This window comes from Mastigoproctus giganteus, chromosome 2 (genome assembly GCF_048544385.1).
Source record: "Mastigoproctus giganteus isolate SK-2022 chromosome 2, ASM4854438v1, whole genome shotgun sequence".
Classification (NCBI taxonomy): Eukaryota; Metazoa; Arthropoda; class Arachnida; order Uropygi; family Thelyphonidae; genus Mastigoproctus; species Mastigoproctus giganteus.
This window is the reverse complement of record NC_143576.1, coordinates 63,468,135-63,492,873: the sequence shown is the minus strand read 5'-3', so window position 1 is coordinate 63,492,873 and position 24,739 is coordinate 63,468,135. Positions and strand designations below refer to the sequence as shown.

General features: G+C 37.0%; 1 protein-coding gene across 1 annotated transcript in view; it reads right to left on the bottom strand.

Annotated features, from left to right (window-relative positions):
• LOC150089320 (sodium channel protein para-like) overlaps nt 1-24,739 on the bottom strand; it is a 2,114,826-nt gene that overhangs the window by 967,533 nt on the left and 1,122,554 nt on the right. Inside the window, exon 14 of the mRNA XM_090389008.1 lies at nt 11,185-11,550. Within this exon, the coding sequence (XP_090245134.1) occupies nt 11,185-11,550 (366 nt within the window). The remainder of the gene's footprint in view (nt 1-11,184; nt 11,551-24,739) is intronic.

Here is a 24,739-nt window from a genome sequence, read left to right as displayed (position 1 = left end):
TTTGTTCGACTAATAATGTAAGAAATTCTTCCGAAAAATATAGGTCTACCAATTTTTGTATACTAAGTTCTGTTGGGTCCATTTTAAAACCAATGTTCTCTTCAAAAATAAATTGTGGAGGATCTTGTGCTATTTCATTCCACAAATTATTATTATATTTGATGTACTTGCCTGTGGAGAATTAGGATTATCTTCAGGCTGGGAGATGACTCCATCATCGCTATCCTCACTTGAATCATTAGAAGGTTCATAATTGTCACTGTCGGAACCAGAACTGTATGGCTTGTGAAAAATCTCTCCAAATTCCAAGCCACTCATATTAGCATAGAGCTCAAGCATTGCTCTTCTTCGGTCAATGGTCTCTTATCCATGTTTTAGGTTCTTTTTTTTTTTGTAAAAAAAACCATGTAACAAATTACTAAATACAACACACACAGCACAGTCTGTGTCACTACTGTGGATTTACGCACAGCGCTGATTCATATATGGCGAATTCTGAAAGTAACAATATGTCTGAGTTAATCGAGTTAACTTGTAGTTGGCTGCCGCAGAGAATTTTCTATTACACGCGCCATCTACGAGATAATTCAAGAACCTTTTTTTTTTAAAACAATAAGCTTTTTTTTTATGAGTTTTGGTGATGAATATATATTATAATTTGGGTTTTGAATCATTTAACATGCCTAACTCAGATTGGCATCAGAGACTGGTTTACCCAAACAAGCCGTAATAATGTAATAATGAATATCCCATAGTTTAAATGTTTTATATTATAAGTGAGAGCTGTGTAGCTTATTTCATATGAGGCTACCAGTTTTTTTTTTTTTATTTATTTCTCTCAGACTGCTAGGGGAGAGCAAGTCACATCTCTAGATATTAAGAACTGCTGTGGTCTCTTATGTGTCTTTTAGCCTTCTTGACAATTACTGATCTGATATTTCATAACCCATAATGATTACTTTTTTTCATGTTATTTAGTATGACACCATTTATCGAAAACACGATAATTTTTATTAAAACATTTTAATTCAGAATCACAATTACATGCCACCATTATAGCTGCAATCTTGTCATGACAGGCATCAGTTTATAAACAATAAAAATTGTCACTTACAATTGTTCCTAAAAATCCATCATCAACTTCTTTCAATTCTGAGCAAACAGAAAGCACTAAAACTATTATCACAAGACCTAGCGGTAAGTCTACGATCAAGGGAAGATCTCATGAGACAGTAACTGGAAATGATAAAATTTAAGCTATAAATGGGTATATAAGAGAAGAATAAACAGTGCTCTGTTGAGGGAGAAGAGATAAGACACAGTCATCAGACAAAGAGGAGCTGGGCAGGTCAGGTCACAGAAGAGTGCCAGAGCTGACCCAAGAAAGAGAAGTGTCCTCACAAGATTAGAGGACAAGATGCTCAAGCTTTCTCTGACATTACTTCTCATTGTTTCATCACTTGGCAAGGAATATTTTTCTTTAAAATGTCAAATGCATAGTCTAAGGCATAGGCTATTATTAACACTTAGGGTTTCCCTAAATGTTAATAATAGCCATTCTGAAAGTTTTTCAAAAATGGTTGGAGTACTTTACTTGTTTAAACTTCATGTTTTAAATCTATTATTTAGCCTATAAGCAGTTGTGAGAGAGTAGACCTCTAAGATATTCTAAAAAGATAAATGTGACTCCAATTATGTTATTTTAATTATTACAGTTAACAATATATATAAGTGCCCATTTTTGTAATTTAGTTATTATGCACCAAATTATTAAGGGTTTTGTTATATTTTATTCAGAGTATGGTGTTACTGCTTCATCTTCAACACCAGCCAGTCAATTCTAGGAAAGATACCATTCTCTTTACCACAGTCTGAAAAAGACAGACTCAAAACTCAGCATTTTGCATAGATACAGCCTTTATCTGCACAGCATATAATAAACCCATTAGTTGACATCACTAGTGTCTATTATCAGTTTTGCAACCACATATTCCTCTACAACTATCCTAGGGAAAATAATGGAGACACTGGCAAAATAAATAATGCAGGATTATCTAGACCAGGTTGCAATTATTCTTCAAACACAGCATGAGTTTGTTAAGGGGAAAATCTTGTTTGACCAATTTGATTGGTTGCTACAATGTGGACACAAAGGAACTGGATACAAAAAATAATTTTGGTATCATATACTTGGATTTCAGAAAAGCTTTTGATACTATTGCACATAAAAGACTGCTGTACAAATTGGAGCAGTGTGGCATTGGAGGCAAATTGCTGCTATGGATAAAGAGATGGCTAAGTGGGAGAGGTGGATTATGAAAAGGCATTTGTGGATTATGAAAAGGCATTTGACTCCATACAGCATAAGGCAATGTTTCCGGCACTGGAAAGACAAGGCATAGATACTCCATATATTATGATTTTGAAGAAAATATATGAGAGTGCTACATCCTTTATTAGACTAGACAAAGACAGTAGGAAATTTAAAATCGAGAAAGGAGTTCGACAAGGAGACACAATATCTCCGAAGCTGTTTACTGCTGCCCTTGAGGAAGCTTTCAGAAGATTAGACTGGTCGCAGAAAGGAGTCAATGTGAACGGAGAGTACCTAAACCATTTAAGATTTGCAGATGACATTGTGGTCATAAGCCATGATCCCAAAGAATTAGAGGAAAATCTTAATCAGTTATGCACAGTTAGTAAGGATTTTGGACTAAAGATGAATATGGCTAAAACAAAAGTAATGATGAACAAGTATGCCACGGAAACGGAAATAATGATTGAAGGAGCAGTAATTGAAAAGGTGGAGTCATATACTTATCTGGGACAAGTTATTAGCTGTAATAATGATAAATGGCTGGAAGTCAAGAGAAGAATAAATTTTGGATGGATAGCATTCAGGAAATATAGTCACATACTGAAGAGCAATATCCCAGTTTGTCTGAAACGTAAAATAATGAATCAATGTATACTCCCCACCATGACTTATGGAAGTGAAACTTGGGCACTCACCAAAAGAATGGAAGAGAAGCTGAGAACTACACAGCGAAGAATGGAACGAATCATATTGGGAATCAGACTGTTAGATAAGAAGAGAAACACATGGATTAGGCAGCAAACTCAAGTAAAGGACATTCTTATCAAAACTAAAGAACTAAAATGGTCTTGGGCAGGACACATAGCTCGAAGACATGATGACAGATGGACTAAGAAAATAACAGAATGGTATCCAAGAGGAGCTAGAAGAAAACCTGGAAGACAAAGGCGGAGATGGATAGATGAAATTCATGAGTTTTCGAGTAGTAAATGGATGGCCAGTGCTCAAAACGGAAGGAACTGGAAAGTTGCTGGAGAGGCCTTCATCCTGCAGTGGATTGAAAATGGCTGATGATGATGATGATGAAGTGGGAGAGGACAGAGAGTGGTAATCAATGGACACGGCTCTTTGAGATCTAATATTATTAGTGGAATTACAAAAGGTTTGATGCTGAGGCATTGTTGTTTTCTATATTTATCAATGATACTGATGAAGGTATAAGAGGCTTAATGCCCAAGTTTTTTGATGATACAAAGGTTGGCAGGGTGGTTAATGACAGTAATGACATTATACTACTGCAACAGGATCCAGAAAAGTTAGGTAGATGGACTGAAAATTGCCAACTGAAGTTTAACATTGATAAATGCAAAGTACTGCATATGTGTAACAGTAACCCTAGAATAATGTACCAATTGTGTGGTACTACGCTCAGGGTAGCGGAAAAGATTTGGGGATAATTGTGCAGTCAGATATGAAGTTTTCTGAGCAATGCAGACATGTTTCCAGGACAGCTCATGGGATTTTTTCAATGATAATAATATACAGGAATTTTGCTAGCAGGAATAAGGAAGTGATTATTCCATTATATAAAGCAATGGTCAGGCCACACATTGAGTATGGTATACAGGACTGGAGGCCTCATTTTAGAAAGGATGTGGAGATGCTGGAACATTTACAGCAACGGGAAATGAAATTGATGAGGGGAACAAAAGGGTGCTCCTACCAAGAAAGGCAACCAAGCACCTGTGAGCCAATCTAATTGAGGTGTTTAAGGCTTTTAATGGATTGAGCAAGCTCAAAGCTGATGCGATTCTCCCTCTTGCTCAGACCACACATATGAAGGGGGGGGGAGCACAAATTCAAATTGAAGAAAGACGGTTACAGAAAAGATGTGTAGAAGTTTGCCTTTAGCCAGCAGGTGGTCAATTGCTGGAATAAATTTCCATCTGTTGTTGCAGAAGTTGCTAGTTTAAATAAATTCAAGGAAGAAGTAGAAAAACTATTGGAGGGAATGGATAGGTGAAATACATGCTTTTTTTTTTTTTTTTTTTTTGCTGATGCTGTATAAGCTTGCTTTCTTGCATCATTCTCCACTGCTAATGCTAATGAAGGAATAAGAGGAGGGCACCCCTAGTCTGATTTCATGGCCAATACTTCTTTTTCCTCCTTTCTTTCCACCCACTCTCTATTTTGAACTGAAAGTGCTATAAGCATAAATTTACATACAATCCATAACAAAATCAATGCAAATAATGCTTCCTTAATCCTAGAAAGTGCCCATCAGTTTTGTGGTCAGGCTTGTCATGTGCTTTTCTGCTGAATAAGCATAGGGTGTTTCTATACCACTAAATTTCACTTTGTTTTGGCACTTACAGAGTGCACCCAAATTTCAGCTACTGCCACAAATATTTTAAAACCAGTCACCCTCTTCACTATTGCACTGTAGAAGTTGCAGGGATAATCCCATGATACTGCAACCGTTGTGCTGGTAACTTGAAGTCAAGATTGTCATGCACAATTTCTTACACAACTGACTTTGGAACCTGTAGCTGTTCTGCAATTTCACAAATATTAATACATGTTTTAAAGAATCACTCTTCAATGAATATGATGTTTGTCTTCAGTTTTGTTTTGCTGATTCCACTAGCTATTGGTGGTTAGGGAGTTAAGGAAGTTGGATTACCAACTTCCTTAACTCCCAGTAACAAAACAACTCTTGCCAAATAGATAACTTTTTTCTATAAATATGGACATAGCTTTATGCTCAATTCCACTGGTTGTCTCCTTTCTGGCCCATATATATCAATTAATAAAGTGCATCTCTTTGGTGTACATCTATATCAGAGCAACCATTTTGATGTAAGCATATGTTTTAGTGCCATTTGTGTTGTTGTTGCTGCTGCATTTTAGAAACTGTGGCCAAATATTTGTATTTGCACAACATATTTTTATGTGGATTCACATATTTCTGAGGAAAAAAAATTTTTTTAAGTTATTTTCTGAAAGTCCTTTGTAAACACCAAAAGTAGTCATTATCAGAGAATGCATATAGATATATGAGAAGAACCATCTGAGGTTGAGAATAGGACACACATAAATTACTGCAAACACTGACCAACTGCAAATGAAATTTACAATCATAAAATATCTTTCTATACATTAAAAAAACTTTCCTCCTAGTGATATTTATTCAGCCAATGGGAGAAGAGGGATGCGGGTTACGTGATATGTCGCAAATAATAAAATACGTAACAGAAGCTTGTTTTAATATGGTAAAACAAGCTTCTGTTTTAGCATGATCATGCTAGATGAACCTCGTGCTCACAATTTGTTTATCTAGCATGATCATACGGTACCATTCTTGATTTCCATATGCGATTTATTTGTGCATTCATAGCCGAGGAAGAGACACACAGTGTCGAAAGTGTCTGTAAGTATTTTATTTTATTTTATCAAAAGAAGCGAGCAGGGGGGGGTGAAACCCCCTAGTAGAAATTAAAATAATGACAACTGTAAGCAAAAGCAATGAAAATAATGACTCACAAAATAAACTGCTTAAAAACACAAGTAAATTCAATAAAACAAATACAGTAGAAGCCTTCACCTTCTATATGTAACCTTTCTCAATTATAAAAAAACACAGACAAGTATGTTGTTGTTATTTGGTTTTTAGGAGCATTAGTAACTAAGGCCATATTGCTCCTGGAATATGCGGTGGTCATTCCTTGACCTTTCCGCATCCTCTGTATTTGGTGGTCATGGGCTCTAACCCCGGTCTAATCAAGAAGCACGTGCTATGCACTGCTGCTCCTGCCCACCTGGCTACATAGGCACCCATACAAGTACGTAATGAAGTTGATAATTGGGAGGGGCATCTACCCACCTCATGTGATTCAACACAAATGATTCAAAAATAGGGAGTATACATATATTTCTGTCACTATTAATTTTAAACCTGGTGCTATAGATGTGAGCAGATTCCAACCAGTGGCAGATGCAGATTTTCAAATTCTATATATAATCTATTATGTATGCATCATTTGGCAGAATATTATGCCACACTTTATTATAGCAATACATGACCACTACTGACTGAGCAACATTCGCTGTCTCAATGGTACTGTGGTGATCTTTTAGTTGGCCTGTTTGCAAGCATTTATATACACTGAAAGGACAGAATTCATGGGATCCTGGTTCTTGGGCAATGCAACACTGTCGCCATTCTCGCTAGTGAACGAACCACTTGGCAGGTATATAGGGTACACTGCATTCACGTAGACAGTAATTTGATGTCAGTATGGATAAACATTGTGAGTTAACCTACTTTGAAACAGGGATGATAGTGGGTGCCCAATGCATGAGTCACTATCGCAGAGGCAGTACAGAAATTGCACTATCCCCATTTGACATTATCAAGAGTGTATCAGGAATACGCCATTTCCGGAATAACATCTCATTGTGGACAGTGCTAAGGGTGGAGAAAGGTGGTGGATGAACATGGCCATCAACGTCTGTCTCACATTGTTTCAGCCAATCAGAGAGTGATAGTGGCACAAATCACTGCTAACTTCAACGAAGGAGGTGCCAGAAACTGCTCCACCAAGACCATCAGGCAAATTATGGGAGCTTCCAATCCACCAGAGTCCCATTGCTAACACCACGATGCAGGATTCTATGCTTCAACTGGGTGAAAGAACATCGGCACTGGACCTTGAATGATTGGAGACAGGTCTCCTGGTCCAACAAGTCCCATTTCCAGTTATTTCAAGCACTAAGCTATACACCCATCACGTCCACAAGTAACTGTTCAGGCAAGTGGATGGTTGGTAATGGTCTGGAGCATGTTCAACTGGCACATGTTGGGACATCTAGATGCATCTCTGAATGGTCCAGGTTACGTGTCCATCCTTGCAGACCATCTGTGCCCCTTCATGGTCATTGTGCACCCACAGGGCAATGGACTCTTCCAGCAAGACAGTGTGCCTCCCCACAGAGCCATGGTGACTAGAACATGGTTCGAAGAGCATTCCACAGATGTTACTACTATGGAATGGCCTCGCCCATTCGCCAGACATGAACCCTGTGGAGTATCTTTAGGATGCTATGGAAAGGTCCATTCAAGCTTTGGATCCTCCACCCAGGAATGTGAAGGAATTATGGACAGCAGTACAGTAAGCATGGATGGAAATATATGTGGAATGCTTTCGTGAACTAGTGGACTCAATGCCTCGCTGTGTGACTGCCCTTATCCGGGCAAAAGGTGGGCCTACCCGTTACTAGATAGGTATCCCATGATTTTTGTCCACTCAGTGTACATACAGACACAGATATCATGGCTCTGAAAATTGTAATACAGTAATGATAATTGAATTGTCAGGCTGGTAACTGATGAGTCATAATATTATCATGATCTGAAAACAACTGATTAAATTTTATAGTAAAATACAAGTTTTAATGACAATTAATAAAACAATATTTCAAAGTATATGATAAAAAATCTTGATCGATGATATATGATAAAAAAGCCTGGTTAATAGGGCACAATCCTTATCAGTTAAGTACCTACCATTTAATTGATGGACCTAGCCAGGAAAAAACAATTTTTAAACAAAAGAGCTTGAAGTTAATTCTACACATGCATTTCTGCATTTTCACATTAGTGATTTTAGGTGCTGAGGATTTTAAATGGTTTTAATTTTATATTTGCATGAAGTGCATTTAAATACTATATTTATAAAACTACACGTACTTCCTTTATAAGCCATATAAATTCATCAGATGCATATAATTATGCATTAATCCAATATTAATTATATTGTAAGGAAGTAATATTTCAATCCAATTAACAAAATAAAACAATTCAATTCCAATGCTGAATGAATTCCAGTGCAGAAATCCTGTAAAATAAAATGAAATGACTGCCCTATTTTATTTCTAAATTATAATGAGCAGTCTAAGTGGTATAACTGTATATTTTCAGGTTAATTTATAACTCTTTCTGTCATACAGCTTAATGATGACATGGCTAGCCAGAAATTCATCCTTCAATTAAATAAATATCATCCTGTAATTCAATCTAAAAATTTAAAACATAAATATAATTTAAATACTTTTGCAAGCATATACATAGCAAGAGACATTTCTATTGCCATATATATTATATTCAAAACTATATAAGTGAAGAGTTTTTTCAATTTCTAAGTTGAAGCTATCAATTTGATTTTGGATATGTAGTGTAAGACAATTAAAGCAGAGCCAGTAGATCTCATTCTGATTAAAATAAAATACATGTGTTCCAATCTAAACTCATGGAATCATAATTTTGAATTTTTAATTGATTGCTTTATAAATTTTGTATAAAGAAATTGTCTTTGACCTTGTAAGCAACTGCATATGATCTGACTGTCACCTAATCTTAGGCTACACAGGTATCACAGAATTAAGCACAATATATCTGTAAATTTTTTATGGGATTACATTTATATTACATATTTTGTAAGTGGCCTTTGATTACTGCACTCTAAAATAAGAAACTATTTTTAAATAACAATTCAAACATTTCTCACCAAATAAGTTTTCGTTAATCAAATACAGAAAAGAAGGGCACCATTTCAATGCAGCCACTGAAATCAGTATGAAAGAAAATGCTCCCAGTGTATTCATTTTTCTGTCTTTACTGCAAGGGGATAATGTTGCCCCCTCCTGTGACATAAGGTTTATGGCTCTTTAGAAACAACTACATTATCCACGATTTGTGGATAATGTAGTTGTTTCTAATATTGTTTTTAACTGAATAACATTACCCAGGTGAATCTATTATTCATTAAAAACTCGAAAGCACTAATGCAACCTGTTTTGGTACTATTCGGTTCCATTATCAGACAACAGGTAACCTTAATTATTCACCAATATTCACTGCTCAGCACAAGGTGGCTAAGTGAGACTAATTTTAGCTTTAAAAAAGGGGGGATAAATCCTCTTTTTGTGTTATTTAAAAGAATTCACTTATCGTGAAAAGATGTTTTCAACTGTTTAATTTTTTAATCATATTATGAATTCTGTTCCAACATGGATTCTACTACTTAACATTAAATATTATCAAATATTATCTGACAACTTTTTTTTTATGTTCTTCTTTGACCATAAACAAACTACATTTATTTCTGTTAACAGATTCTTTCAAGCTTTCCAATATACCACATATGGTGGCTTAACAATGAGATTAAAGTGGCATTTCATTTCCTTTACAGTTGTTGAAAATTATTCATTGTTGTTAAAATTATTCATTATCCTTTATAGTTGTTGAAAAGTTTATTACTAATAATAATTAGCCTGTCATACAGAGTAGTTCCTTTTCTTAATGCACTTACTTATATCACTGCCAGGTTATCAGATCTTTGGATCAAATATCTTAATTTATATCGTAATTTCATTTTGTTATTTTTTCAAACTATAATGGTACTACACATCTTGTTTGTGTTATGATGGTGACTTTTTCAGTAGAGGTTAAGGAAGTTAAAGCAATGTAGTTTTTTAATCATTCATGTAAAGCAATTTATATTAATAATTATAATATCTAATTAGGTGGAAATTTAAAAATGGTATTTTCAAGGTGTGTGTGTGTGTGTGTGTGTGTAATCACAAATTATTCACTAACTTTTCTAATAAAATACTTTTGTTCATTTAATCTGCTTTAGTAAAGTTGCGAGAAGCCACTCAAAATGAGCTGAATCAAAAATTAATTTTAATAAAATATAAAGGAGGAAAAAAAGTGGGAAGGGAATGCATTAAGCATTAATAATGTAACCAAATTTTCACACACTTGTTAAAGTGTGGACTTTTTTTTTTTTTCAAGAGTTATGATAGTCATTAAGAAATACTAATACAGAAAAATTAAAGTGATAATTCAAACACAGAAAAAATAGAATACTAATATAAAAAAAATATAGAAGAATTAAAGTACTAATAAGAAAACAGTTAAAATTATGATGGTGATAAAGGCCATTAAATGCATCAATTAAAATTATGAGAATTAACAATATGTTCAATTACTTCTTAGCTGAAATATTTAACATTTAAAATTAGTCTCTAACAGTATTACACTAAATTAAATAAAGAGAAATATGACAACTAATCTTATTTTTGTGCATGTTTACACATGTGGATTCATATATCATGCATACATGTATACATATACCCACACATACAGAGATAAACATGCTTTTGGCAAGAATTAAAAACTAATTCATACACAGATATGTTTAATGTGTAATTCAACTCATTCTGAGCAATAACCTACAGTGAATTAAACTCATTCTGAGCAATAACCTACAGTGAATTAAACTCATTCTGAGCAATAACCTACAGTGAATTTAAACTCATTTCCATAAATAACCTACAGTGAATTAAACTCATTTCCATAAATAACCTACAGTGAATTAAACTCATTTCCATAAATAACCTACATTATATTGTACCTCAATTCCATACGAGTAAATTTCAGCAAGTTGAAGAAGATCCAAGATAAAGGGTGACTTGTCATTACCAAACTATTGCTTGGTGAGCAGAACACTGTGCAGAACTTCAAAATGATTCAGAAAGTGCAGTTCTCTACAATTAAAGATAAAAGTAAGTGGTCTGGCATGCAAGGATTTGAATGAATGGCCCAGAAGAAGGCTTCATTTTTTACATAACAATACTTGCAAAAGTATGTATCTAATGGTAACTAAAGGTTTCCAAATTAATATTTTGTTGTGAAAATAAGTAAATAAATGAAGATATAGCTAGCTGAAAAAATTAATATGGATTAAGAGAAGTTTGGATACCATTACTACAGAAACTGATTAAATAATGGATGAAATATTAACCTCATGATAAAGGCCATGAAGAATTCTTGATCGAGACCTGAGTTGGCTTTCCTTTGTCAAACCTTGGCCATACACATCCCCATGAGAAGTGTAAGATATCCTAGATGAATGTGAGGTATAACTGGAGTGCTGAGAGGTCAGATTGGTGTAAACAGGAATGATTATGGCTCCATTTTCTTCAGACATAGGTGTAACTGCATTGCTATCATCTGCATAGGGAAGGTGTTCTTGTGCATCCATATAAGTCTGTAGAACCAATGGCTTTCTGTCCCCATAACGGCGACCATTACGCCAATTAACACTGAATTGGCTAGCCCTGCTACCTCTCCGCAGATTGAAAGGAGAGCCGGGAAGACTTAGGCTTGCCTGCAAAGTTAGAAAGCCTTCCCTTAGGGGAGGGAGGATAAAGAAAAACGACAAGACAGATAGATAAAGAGAAAATGAGAAAGAAAGAAGACAATAAAAATTCATATCTTCCAGAAATATGCATTCTTTAATACGTAATTCTCTGGTTGCTATATGTCTTTCCTTAAGAAGATTTTAAAAAATAAAATAAAATAATTACTAATCAAAACAAATGTAATACTTCTGTATAATTCAAGAATTATTAAATACATTTAAAAAAAATTATTGATAAGTCTGCAAAATATTAGAAGACAGACAAAATGCTGCCAGGCTAACAATGCTTTTCTACATTTTTATAATACAGCAATGATATCACTCATTCTACAGCACTAGTTTATGATAATAATCACACATTTGAACCAGTGGACGACATTCATGTAATGTGTGTTATGAAATAAATATAACATCATTTACTTATCATTATTTTACATTTTAAAACCTTCCACATCATGTTGCTGTTACTGTTGCTGTCATTTGGTTTTTAGGAGCATTAGCAACTAAGGCCAAATTGCTCCGTGGATATGCAGTGGTCATTCCCTGACCTTTCCACATCCTCCATATTTGGTGGTCAAGGGCTTGAACCCTGTCTAATCAAGAAGCGTGTGCTACGCACTGCTGCCCCCGCCTACTTGGCTATGGAGGTGCCCCCACATCATGAAGAATAAATAAAAGAACAATGAAGTAAAAAAAAGTATGTGATCTCGTGTTTCTAAATGAAGACATATAACAAACATGAAAGTTTAAATGCTTACCAGAGATTTATCAGTAAAATTATTTTCTAATAATCAATTTATATATAATTTGCAAAATTCTGGAAGAATGAATTCTTATTATAAATTTATAGAACAAATATACTAAAACAGTGACATAAGAATAAGTTTATATGAACAGAATATCAAACTATAATTTTCCCTAGCTGTACAATATTTTAAAGCAATGATCATTATATCTGATTAGAAGCACTTCACTAGTTTGTCCTGAATGAATGAAGAGAATTAGTGGGCCATTCCATTCAATATCCTCCCAGAGAAGAAATTTTGCTTTCTCAAACAACAGAGAAATTTTATTTTACCAATACAAAATGTAAATTATTAAATACCAATATAGTGAAAAATAAACAACTGAAAATTGAAAATTTAAGGCATCAGCAATCTCATTCAATTGTTATGCATTTGACCTTCAGTTTAATTAACAATTACACAATAAAAAATAAAAATATTCATTGTGCAGCATGTCAAACACTGCTTTACATTATCACACATTTTGCTATTTTTTAAAAAAGTTGAGGATCAATAAAAAGCAAAAATATTCATGGAAAAGGTTATATTTAACCTTTAAAAATTATTAATTATATTTAAAAAAGCACTATAACTGTTGTCAATAATCCATTATGAGTTTTCAAATATGAAAATATATATCCATAAATGGGATTATGCATACGTAAATACACATGAAATAGATGAAATTTAAATAAAAAAGTAAAGTAAAGAATAAATAGAAGTTGTCTGCAGATGGACTAGCAAATGGAGAGTGTAAATGTATTTCATTCAGATTCTCTATTTGTACAACCAGGCATGTTGTTCAAAGTGTTTTCTCCATTATGAGAGTACAAAAACCAGTTAGAACACGATTATATGAACTATTAAAATGAAAGCAAGGGTACTTTACAAACTAATCAATTATTATTTTCTTTATTTTTATTATCAGCACAGTATGTTAATTTTAAATATTTGACACTGCTCTATGTGAGATAGCATGATTAGATTTGTGCATTTATTTGCTGTGTGTTGTGTTCTCTTCTTGTTGGTATACTACACCATGGCAGGAACTCAGAGAAACAACGATTTACTATTACTACTAGGAGGGGATATGCAACAGAATAAGATAAGAAATTTAGCAAATTAGTACAGGAGGACTAATTTTATTTTTATGCTAGTATTAATTATAGAATTATGGGAAATTTATAATATAATATTAACATACCAATAAAATTTACACCAAAATTTTATTTAAAAATAAAATTAATAATACAATTTAAAATTAAAAAATATAATTACAATTGAGTGTATGTGGGCATGTACCAAAGAATAAATTTAATATGTACTTTTATTCACAAAAAAAAAATACCCAAAAAAAATGCACAAAATAAGAAAAAAATTGATATTCAACATAACTAAAATTTGTATGTGACCATGGAATTTTACTTAGTCTTAAGTGTGCTCTAATACTAGTCAATTCATAATGAGATTATTCTTTAAAACAAGGACTGTGAAAATATAATTCCTAACCTGGGATTTACTTTACAATATTTCTCAGAAAATAATTTCAGACTTCTGAAAGAGAACAGTGTAAGATGTCAAAAAGACAAAAGATTTTAAGTTAAACTAAGCATATGCATCTATAATGAAAGGGGTGGGATACAAATCTGGAATTAAGGTGAGGGTAAGGATGAGGCGAAAAGCAAGCGAATAAGGGCTGGACTTTACAGCATTCAATCACTGGTCAACACTGAATGAAATACATCAACCAAATACTATAAGGGCAGCCACAACAATGCATCCTGCTATCAAGGACCTTATGGCTGTCCCTAATGGCTAAAACATAGTCATCATTCTCTCACGTTTCTTACATACTTCTAATTTTTATTCCTTTTTGTTATAAGATATTATTTCGCCTTAATTCTTGATTTATCCTCCCTTGGCATAACAGCACACATGTTAATTAGCCATTAATTTTTAACTCCTATGACATTTTGCAGTTTAACGTTTTGGAAATTTAGGTTTATTTCTCAGCAACTACCATTCACAGTTTATGGGTCCTCAGTTTAATACAGCAACTCACTACAAACTGGCTAGTACTGCAGCAATTAAATGGCTAGGTGAAATTACACAGTTGCAATAAAATTTAAAATTAATTATATATAAAATATTTCAAAATTTTTTCCTATCATCTTGTACATCTTGGTTATTTTTTTATTGGTAAAATAAATATTTATTCTTCAGATATATGCCTGGCGTATAATGTATAAATACCTCCAGCTAGTGGAATAGCAATTTTTACTAAAAAATTGCTATCCTACTAGCTTTGGTTTAAATGTGTTTTTTACCATACATTATATTCTAAACTTCTTGTTTAGCATGTATATGTAAAAAATAGTATGTGTAAAATTCTTATTTTACACAGTATGTATAAAATAAGAATATCCCCACAGTGAGACCAAAATGGTTTCGGTTTCTCTGTGGTTCTTGATGTGTGATTCTAGCAAAGCATCACAAAATGAGAAGCATACCTCAGAAAATGACCAGACTTCTGTTTATTCTCCAGGTGGCTAAGGCCAAAAGGGTTTATACATTCATTGTGTACCGCATGCATATTTAATTAAAGGCAGCCAGGTTTTTGGTGCAACAGTGGGCTGCTCATTTTTCATGGCAGCATACAGTCTCTAGCCAACACCCTCCTTACTTGTGGGAACCTTCCTTACTTAAATATTCTATAAAGAGCAGCATAAACAATTTAAAAAAAGTATAAACAATTTAAATCAAAAACAAAAAAGTAAATTACTTCTTATGACATTTATATTATTACTCTTATATTATTTCTCCCTGATTGGGGATTCCACCTCGTGATGGGTATTGCTACCATGTACGCAGGGTGGTTGTTGTTATGTCTTGTGTTACTGTTGGTTGAGCAACTCTCTGACTATCCTACAGGTGTTCAGCATTGCGACTTTCTGGAGTTCCTTGTAGGTGTTCGCTGGGAGACCTATTGCTGCTAGGCTGTTATGTAGGGTCTTTGGCACCATACCTATGGTTGACATGATGATCGGGATGGTCGTTACTTGTTGCATATGCCACATCTCTTTGATCTCCTGTCTTAGGTTAGCGTACTTCCTGATTTTTTCCCCATGGGTTTTCTGCAGGTTGCCAGTGTTGGGTACAGCTATGTCAATCAGATAGGGCCTTTTCCTTCTTGTCCACAAGGGTTATGTTCAGTCTATTGTGCGGGATTGTCCTGTCTGTTATTATGGCACGGTCCCAGTACAGCTTGTGGGTTGGTGTCTCTAGTACTGCCTGGGGTTCGTTCTTGTAGTATGGTGCACTTTCTTCGACCAACTGGTATTTCCTTGCTAGCTTCTGATGTATTCTCCTGGCCACCTGGTCGTGTCTATAAGCGAACCCTGATCACCCTGCATCCTGCAGTAATGTTGGATTGTTTCTGAGGCCAGGTGGCATCATCGACATGTATCATCAGACACTCTGGGTTCCTTGGTGATGTATTTTCTATAGTTTCTGGTGTTGATTACCTGGTCTTGGATGGTGAGCATGAATCCTTCAGTCTTGGGGAAGAGCTTCCCACTCATGAACCATGCATTGGAAGCAATTTTATCTATGTGATCTTGATGGAGATTATTGTAGTGTCTGCCATGGAGTCTCTTCTCTGCCCATCTTTCTAGCTTCGTTTGTACCTCCTGGTTGGGTGGGTACTCCTCGCTTAGGTTGAGTGGGCATACCACTTGTCTGTCTTCCATACGGCCAGGAAGAGTGCTGCTGTGTGTTTCTGGAAGTAATCCTTCAGATTAACCATTGCTGCCTTCTGTTGCTCAATGAGGTCTATCAGGCCCCTTCCTTCTTCTTCTTCTTCCGGGGAAATTGTCAGTCTCCCATGGCAGATTTTGGGTGGTGTTGGCGGCTGTTGGTCATCATTATCCTTGTCTTCCTCACGATATCTTCCAGCTCGGTGTTAGTCCAATCTATGACCCCAAAGGAGTATGTTAGCACTGCGACTGCATAGGTGTTATGCCTTTAACTGTGTTCCCTCCATTCAGCTTTGCTTTCAGCAGGCTTCTGAGACTCTAATGGTATTTTTCAATCAGGCAGGCCTTAATTTCCTAGTGCTGTAACTGCTGAGCCTGCAACATCCCCAAATATTTGTAGGCCTCTCCCTCTGCCATGGCATCGATCTCTTTCCACTCTGCAGCTGGTAGTTTTGGTTGACTAATTTTCCCTGATGCAATCCGTGGGTCTTGCATTTGTCTAGACCAAATTCCATCCTAATATCATTGCTGAATTCTTCAGTGATCTGTAGTAGTTGCTGAAGGTGCTTCTCGGTTCCCACATAGAACTTGATGTCATCCATGTACATCAGGTGGGTGAGGGTGTACAGGTTCTTCCTTCCTTCTTTGAGATTATATCCATACTTGCTACTGTTGAGCATGGTAGTTGGTGGGTTAAGTGCTAGACAGAACCACAATGGGCTCAGGGCATCTCCCTCAAAGATTCCTCTCCTGATGGGGGATTGGACTGGTTGTGATGTTTTTGACCTTAATAGTGGTACTCAATTCACCATCGTTTCTCCTAGGAAGTTTGTCACTATCAGATTGACTTTGTAGATGTTCAGCACCTCTATTAGCCAGCTATGAGGCATGGAGTCTACTAAATTTCTGACTAAATATTGCCTAAATATTTCAGTAATCGAGGTAGGCTGTGTACCTGTTGTGGCACTTCTTGTAGGCTTGCTCCATAACTGTAGCATCTATGGTTAATTGCTCCTTGCATCCTTTCTGCTGTTCAGCCATTATGTTCTGGCTCTCCAAGTGGTCTGATATCTTCCTGGTTATAGGAAGATATCATTGAACTAGATAGTGTAAGGTCGGAAAACAAGATAGCGTAAGGTCGGAAAACAAGATAGCGAGTATAGTAGTATCAATTAATCAGTAAAATTTATTAATCTTATTAAATTTCATTGTCAATTGAATTGTACTTTAACTAAATAAATATGGCGATCTAGTTTTTACAAATGTAACATCATAAATACATATAAGTTGACAGGGGATAAGAAAGTCATATAACGTAATTCGGAGATAACATTCAATACCGAAATACATATAGTGTTATAACTGCATTTGGATATAAGTTTAGGGTTATATTTTGTATTGGAATTTTATTGAACTTGAATAGAAATCATGACTCAGACCAGAGCAGCAAAGCAAAAGGCTCAAACTAATGGAAGTGCTGTGGCTCGGGGAGAACTGTGGGGAGGGCAGTTATCTTCAGAATCACAGTCTATTGAAATGCACTATTTGTTTGATGTTTGTGAAGCAATCAGGAATGGTACATGATTTGTCTTTGTGAGTGTGTGCTGTAAGGAGTGCAAGGAAATCAGGTGCCATCTCAGCATTGTTATGGGCTTATATGAGAGCTTGAAAGACAGGGTGGATGCCCTCAAAGGATTTAAATTGAGTGGACCATCAAGCTCTCAGCTGCCCACATCAATGCCAGAGCTTGCACTTGAACATCAAGCAACACAGCAGAAAACCCCAAGGCAGAATGTGCTGGTCCCAAAGGAACTAGTTGTTGTAGGTGATACTATTGTCAGGGAAATGGGGAACATATTGTGCAAAAAGAATAAATGGAACAGGACCACGGTACGTCTACCAGGGGTAAAGGTTGATAACATTGTAGAGCAGATAACTTTTAAGGGCACAAAGGATGATATTGTTATACATGTCGGCACTAATGATATTAAGAGTAGGAGACTGGCGGAATTACTTAACAAGTACAAGTCAATGCTGAAAAAAAACCGTCAGTTAGGGTTTAGTTTGACAGTGTCTGCAATTCTGCCCAGACACGATAGGAGAGAGTATATGATGAGAGCCTTGTTAATCAATTCGGCCCTGGAGAGATTGTGCAAGGCTCAAGGGGTAGAAATTTTCTCAGCCTGGTCTGTGCTTGTTAACAGAAGAGACTGCTTCTACAGGGATGGGATACACTTAAATAGAAAGGGTGCAAGAATATTTGCTGATGCTATTGAGGCAGTGTTAGTTGAGTCGGAACACTGCTAGCTTGGGGGGAGAGAGGATACACGGACTAATAGATTAACAGTAGCCGCTGGCAGAGGTAAAAGTGATTCTTGCACTACTTCTATTGAAATGCAATTGAGCAGCAGCCTGGAAAGCAGGTCAATGGGGATTTCCAGGACTGCTGGGAGTCATAGTGGAACAAGTAAATACATGGGCTGGATGAGGGTAACTAAGAGTAGAAATAGGTGAATGTATACATGCATGTACACCAATCCTAGGAGTATAGTTAAATAAATTCGATGCACTTGAAGTGCTAGTCAAGACATCAAAGGCAGATACTGTTGGGATATCAGAGACATGGTGCCACACAGACATAAGCGGTGAAGAACTGGAATTTGGGGAGTACAATGTGTACAGAAAGGATAGAGAGGACAGAAAGGGAGGAGGGGTTATGCTGTTAGTTAAGAAACACAAAATCTAAGGAAGTGCATCCAATTGCTGTTGGTGGACAATGCAATGTTGAGTCTGTTTGGTGTGACATAAGCACTGGGAAAAGAAAAATGAGAGTAGGTGTGTGTGTTATAGGCCAAATGAATCTGATGAGTATAATGAGCAATTGTGCAGAGAAATAGAGCGGGCCAGTAAATTAGAGTGTCTTATAATGGGGGATTTTAATTTCCTAGAGATAGACTGGAATTTGTGGGTTGGTCACACACACATACACACACTAGCAAGGCTTTTGTGGATTTATTGGATGATTGTTTCCTACAGCAGCATGTTCAGGAGGCAACTACAGGGAGTAATACTCTTGATCTGATTATCAGTAGTGATTCTTCATGCATCAAGAATCTGCAGATAAAGGAACAGTGATCACAGTGTGCTAAAGTGGGATTTACTCAAAGAGGTAACTACCGTAAAGAGAAAGGTTTTTGCTTTCGTAAAGGTGACTATGGTGGTCTGAGACAGTATTTAAATTCTATACAGTGGGACCAACTGATGATGTTGCCAACAGCAAATTCAAAATGGAAAGCATTTTGAATTTTGGAGGCTACTAGGCTTTTCATGCCAACAAAGATATATGTTCAAGATATAGGCCTAAATGGATGTGAGATGAACTAATTAGACATGTAACAGAGAAGAAAAATGCATGGGAAAATACAAATTAATATGTGACACAGATGCCAATGATAAATATAAGCTGGTCTGTAACCAAGTTACAAAGGAGGTTAGGCAGACAAATGCAGATTACGAGAAATCTTTGGCAAAGGATGCAAAGAAAAACAGCAAAGAGTTCTTTAATTATGTAAACTCTAGAAGCAAAGGAATGAATCAGATTGGTTCACTTGATATCGATGGTTCAACTATTGATGATCCTGCTGAGGTAGCTAACAAACTAAATGAATATTTTGCATCTACATTCACACATGAGAAGTTATTCAGGGAGGGGAATGCCAGAGGTGTATTCAACTCTGGCAGTAAGCTAGATAATCTTGTAATAACTGAGAGTAAAGTGGAAGAGAAATTTTTGAAGATAAACATAAGAAAGGCACCTGGGGTGGATGGAATCTATCCAGTTAAAGGAGGCGGCAAAGGAAGTAAGCAAACCCTTACCATAATTCTGAGAGCTTCCCTGGACTCAGGGGAGTTACCCATGGATTGGAGATGTGTAAATGTGACCCCAATCCACAAAGGAGGATCAAAGGGAGACACAGGTAATTACAGACCTGTTAGTTTAACTTCTGTTCCAGCGAAATTAATGGAGGCACCGGTTAAAGAAGCATTGCAGGATCATCTTGACAAGACTTCACTTATAGCTCGGACACAGCATGGGTTTGTTAAGGGGAAGTCTTGTCTGACTAATTTCATTGGATACTATGATGTAGTCACAAAGAAACTGGATGCAAAGAATAACTTTGATATCGTATATTTGGATCTTAGAAAGGCCTTTGATACTGTTGCACATGGAAGACTGCTGCACAAAGTCAAGCAGTGTGGCATTGGAGGCAAATTGCTGCTATTGATAAAGGGATGGTTGAGTGGGAGAAATCAGAGTGGTAATCAGTGGACACTGCTCTTTGTGGACTAATGTTATTAGTGAAGTCCCTCAGGGTTCAATGTTGGGTCCATTGTTGTTTTCTGTATTTATAAATGATATAGATGATGGTATAGCAGGCTTAATGTCCAAGTTTGCAAACGATATGAAGGAGGTTGGCAGGGTTGTTAATGACACCAATGAAAGTATATAAACGTCAACAGGTTCTAGAAAAGTTGAGCAGATGGACTGAGAGGTGGCAAATGAAGTATAACATTGACAAATGTAAAGTACTACATATGGGAAGCAGTAATCCCATGTGTAGTACTTTACATATGGTAAGCATATCAACTGTGTGGTACCGCACTGACAGTGGTAGAGAATGAAAAGGACCTGGGGGGTAATTGTGCAAGCAGATGAGGCGCCTCCGTAGCCAGGTGTGCAGGAGCAACAGTGCGTAGTACACGCTTCTTGATTAGATCGGGGTTCGAGCCCCATGACCACCAAATACGGAGAATGCAAAAAAGTTAAGAAATAATATTTCAAGAGATATAATAAAGGTCAAGAAATATTTGGTCCTTGAGGTTGTCACAGACATTCTCTCAGATATGCCAGACATCTATGACAGCCAAATCCTCTGCTTGCACCTTCACGATGGTGGGACTGTTAGAAATCCTGGGTATAACCTTCATGCACAAGTACATGGTGGGTGACCACCCAGGTGTGAACCAACGTAAGCAGGGGTCGAGGTGTGGCGCCCACACCACATGGAGGAACGCCGCCCCTCTATGTTACCAGGCAGTACTAGGTGGTAGATGACTCTCATCAACCGGTGAAATACCACCACTTTGCTTATTGGAGGCTTGAAGTGGTGGTTTGTTTGTTTGTTTGTTTGTTTGTAGGAGCATTAGCAACTAAGGCCATATTGCTCCGGGATATGCGGTGGTCATTCCCTGACCTTTCCGCATCCCCCGTATTTGGTGGTGACGGGCTCGAACCCCGGTCTAATCAAGAAGCGTGTGCTACGCACCGCTGCTCCTTCCCACCTGGCTACGGAGGCGCCTACTTGAAGTGGTGGAACCCATGTTTAGTCTCTAGAGCTAAGTTCCGGCCAACCCTTCCCTATCTCTTCCATCATGCAGTATGATTGATGATTTTTGAGGTTATGATGAATGTCGTGGCGAGATCCAATATTCCTTACATTTCGAGGGTACAGCTCTAAAACGGTGTTCGCAGGCCGGCCGCTAGATAGTACACCGGACTAAACCTATTGGTAACTCTCTAGGAGGCTTCCGAATCAGCTAGTGTATAATCTTGCTACCTCTACTCTGCCAGATAGTGACTGGAGGGAGTCTGAGTAGTGTGTATGCGGGGAGCATTGTCGAGGCCACGTTATGTCAAGGATCTGGGTATATTCTTACCACATGTACGCCATATCCAAAAATTTCATTACTTCATACAGCATGTCCCACCCACTTTTTCTTACTATTGAATACACCATGAATTGTCAAAATAATAGAGGAAGCTTATCTGCGAAAAGATCTAAACCTCCCAAGGATTTTCTAATTCATTTCACAAATATACGTGGTCTCAATTCCAATCTCAACGATGTCCATTTCCACTTGCAGTCTTCCAAACCCCATGTACTTTTTCTGACTGAATCTCAGTTATCAGTTGATTCAACTACTGCTCATCTTAGATGTCCAAATTATTTGCTGTATGATTCCTTCCGCCTCAAACGTGGTACTTGTGCATATGTCCGTTCTGATATTCCCTGTCAGAGACTTGGCAATTTGGAATCTCCTCTCTTTGATCTTCTCTGGCTTAAAATCTCTCTACCTCATTGTGTAAAATTCATCTGTTGTCTCTACCATTCTCCCAACTCCACTAATCACTTGGAGCTCTTTGACTTCCTCTCTTTGCAACTTGACTTTCTCCAGTCCAACTTTCCTAACAGTGAGGTAATTTTCCTTGGTGATTTTAACGTTCACAACTCCAGCTGGCTTCCATTTTCTAGTCACACCGACCCAGAAGGTCGAGATGCTGAGGCTTTTGCAATTACTAATGACCTAGCACAGATTGTTGATTTACCTACAAGAATACCGGACAATCCTAATCATACAGCCAATACGCTTGATCTTTTTCTCACAAACAACCCTAAGTACAAGGTTGAAGTGAGAGGTCCTTTAGGCACTTCAGATCACAACTTGGTGATTGTCTCTTCTCCAATGGAACCTTTATCTCATGGCTATTCCCAACCTCGTGTAGTTTGGCATTACAAGAATGCAAAATGGGAAGACCTGCGAGACTTCTTTTCTTTGGTCTGATTACTGTTTCAAAACTTCTGATGTCAACGTTTGCTCAGATCGTGTCAGTGAAATTATTCTTGCAGGAATGGAATCCTTTATACCACACTCCACTTTAAAATCTCGTCCTTTATCTAAACCTTGGTTTTCCAATAAATGTGCTAAGGCTTCCAAGAGAAGAATGTTGCATATCGTAATTGGCTTGTTTCTAATTCTTCAGTTTCATTTTCTGCCTACACCAAAGCTTGCAACAATTGTAAAGCAGTTATTAATCAGTCCAAACTAGAGTTTGAACAGGCTAAGAGTAGAAAACTTGCTTCTTGCCCTAATGGTAGCCGAGCATTCTGGTCTCTTGCCAAAGCTATTCTCTGCTCCCACCTCTGTCAAAACCAGATGGTTCTGTTGTCAATTCAGCCAAGGATAAAGCTGACCTGCTAGCATCCCATTTTTCTTCCAGCTCATGTATTAATGATCTTGGTAAAACACCTCCCACCATTCCTAACACGCTCCATTCAATGCCTCCTGTGGTCTTCCGTCAAAAGGATATCAGAAGGATTTTGACGAATCTTGATGCTAAGAAAGCTCCAGGTCCCGATGGTATTTCTCCACTTGTTCTCAAAACCCGTGGTCCTGAACTTACTCCTATTCTTTGCCACCTTTTTTCACTTTCTTATTCCAAAGATGTTTTTCCTTCTGTTTGGAAATTTGCTGATATCCAGCCAGTTCCTAAAAAGGGTGACAAATCCCTCCCATCCAATTATCGTCCCATTGCAATTACTCCTACTCTTTCTAAAGTAATGGAGAAATCAATTAACTGCCAACTCTTAAACTACCTATAAACCTTCCGTCTGATCAATGATCGCCAGTATGGATTCCGTCAGTGTCGATCCACTGGTGATATTCTGGCTTATGTTACCCATTTATGGACTAATTCAATAGAAAGGTTCGGTGAAACACAAGTAGTTGCTCTTGACATCTCAAAGGCTTTTGATCGTGTTTGGCATAAAGGTCTTCTATACAAGCTTCCATCTTATGGTTTGCCAACTGTTTTTAGTAATTGGTTATCCAGTTTTCTCTCTGATCGCTCACTGGGGGTGATGGTAGATGGCTCTCTGTCTTCTAACTTCTCCACTAATGCCGGTGTCCCCCAAGGTTCAGTTCTTTCCCCCACTATTTTCCTCTTGTATATCAATGACCTTCTTCCATTGACTGGAAATCCTATCCATAGTTTTGCCGATGATAGCACATTGCATTCAACTTTCCATTTTGAGAAACCTTGTCCAGCTCAATCAGCTTCAAGTTCTCGAAAATCTGCTGCCAATTCCTTAAATGCCGATCTTCAGGTAATTCTCCAGTGGGGCAAAGACAACTTAGTTGATTTCAACCCTTCTAAAACCCAATCTTGTCTTATATCTCGCAAAAAGGATTCTTCTGCTCCTATGCTTATCTTTAGTGACACTCCGATTTCTAGGAAAAATGATATATCTCTTTTGGGGATTACCCTGACTTCTAATCTCTCTCTTGGCACAAGCACATTACAAATATTGCTTCCTCTGCATCTAAAAAACTTGGTTTTCTCTTTCGCTCTCGGTGTTACTTTTCTTCCAAACAGCTGCTCACTCTGTATAAATCGCAAATCCACCCTGCCATGGAATATTGTTCCCACATCTGGGGTGGTGCCCCCAAAACCTCTCCCAGGCTTCTTGATTCCATTCAGAAGAGGGCAGTTAGGTTAATTAATGATTCATCTCTAACAGAGTCTTTCCACTCTCTGTCTCATAGACGTACTGTTTCTGCTGCATGCCTCTTCTACAGATACTTCCATGGGCAGTGTTCTTCTGAATTGGCTTCTATAATTCCCGTTCTCTCTTTCAAAACAGTCCGAACACGTGCCGCCACCAGCCAACATCAATTTACTGTCCAACTACAAACCCACAGAACCAACTTTTCATCTTCCTCATTTATTCATTCAACTGCCGTTTTCTGGAACAACCTTCCTTCATACGTATTTCC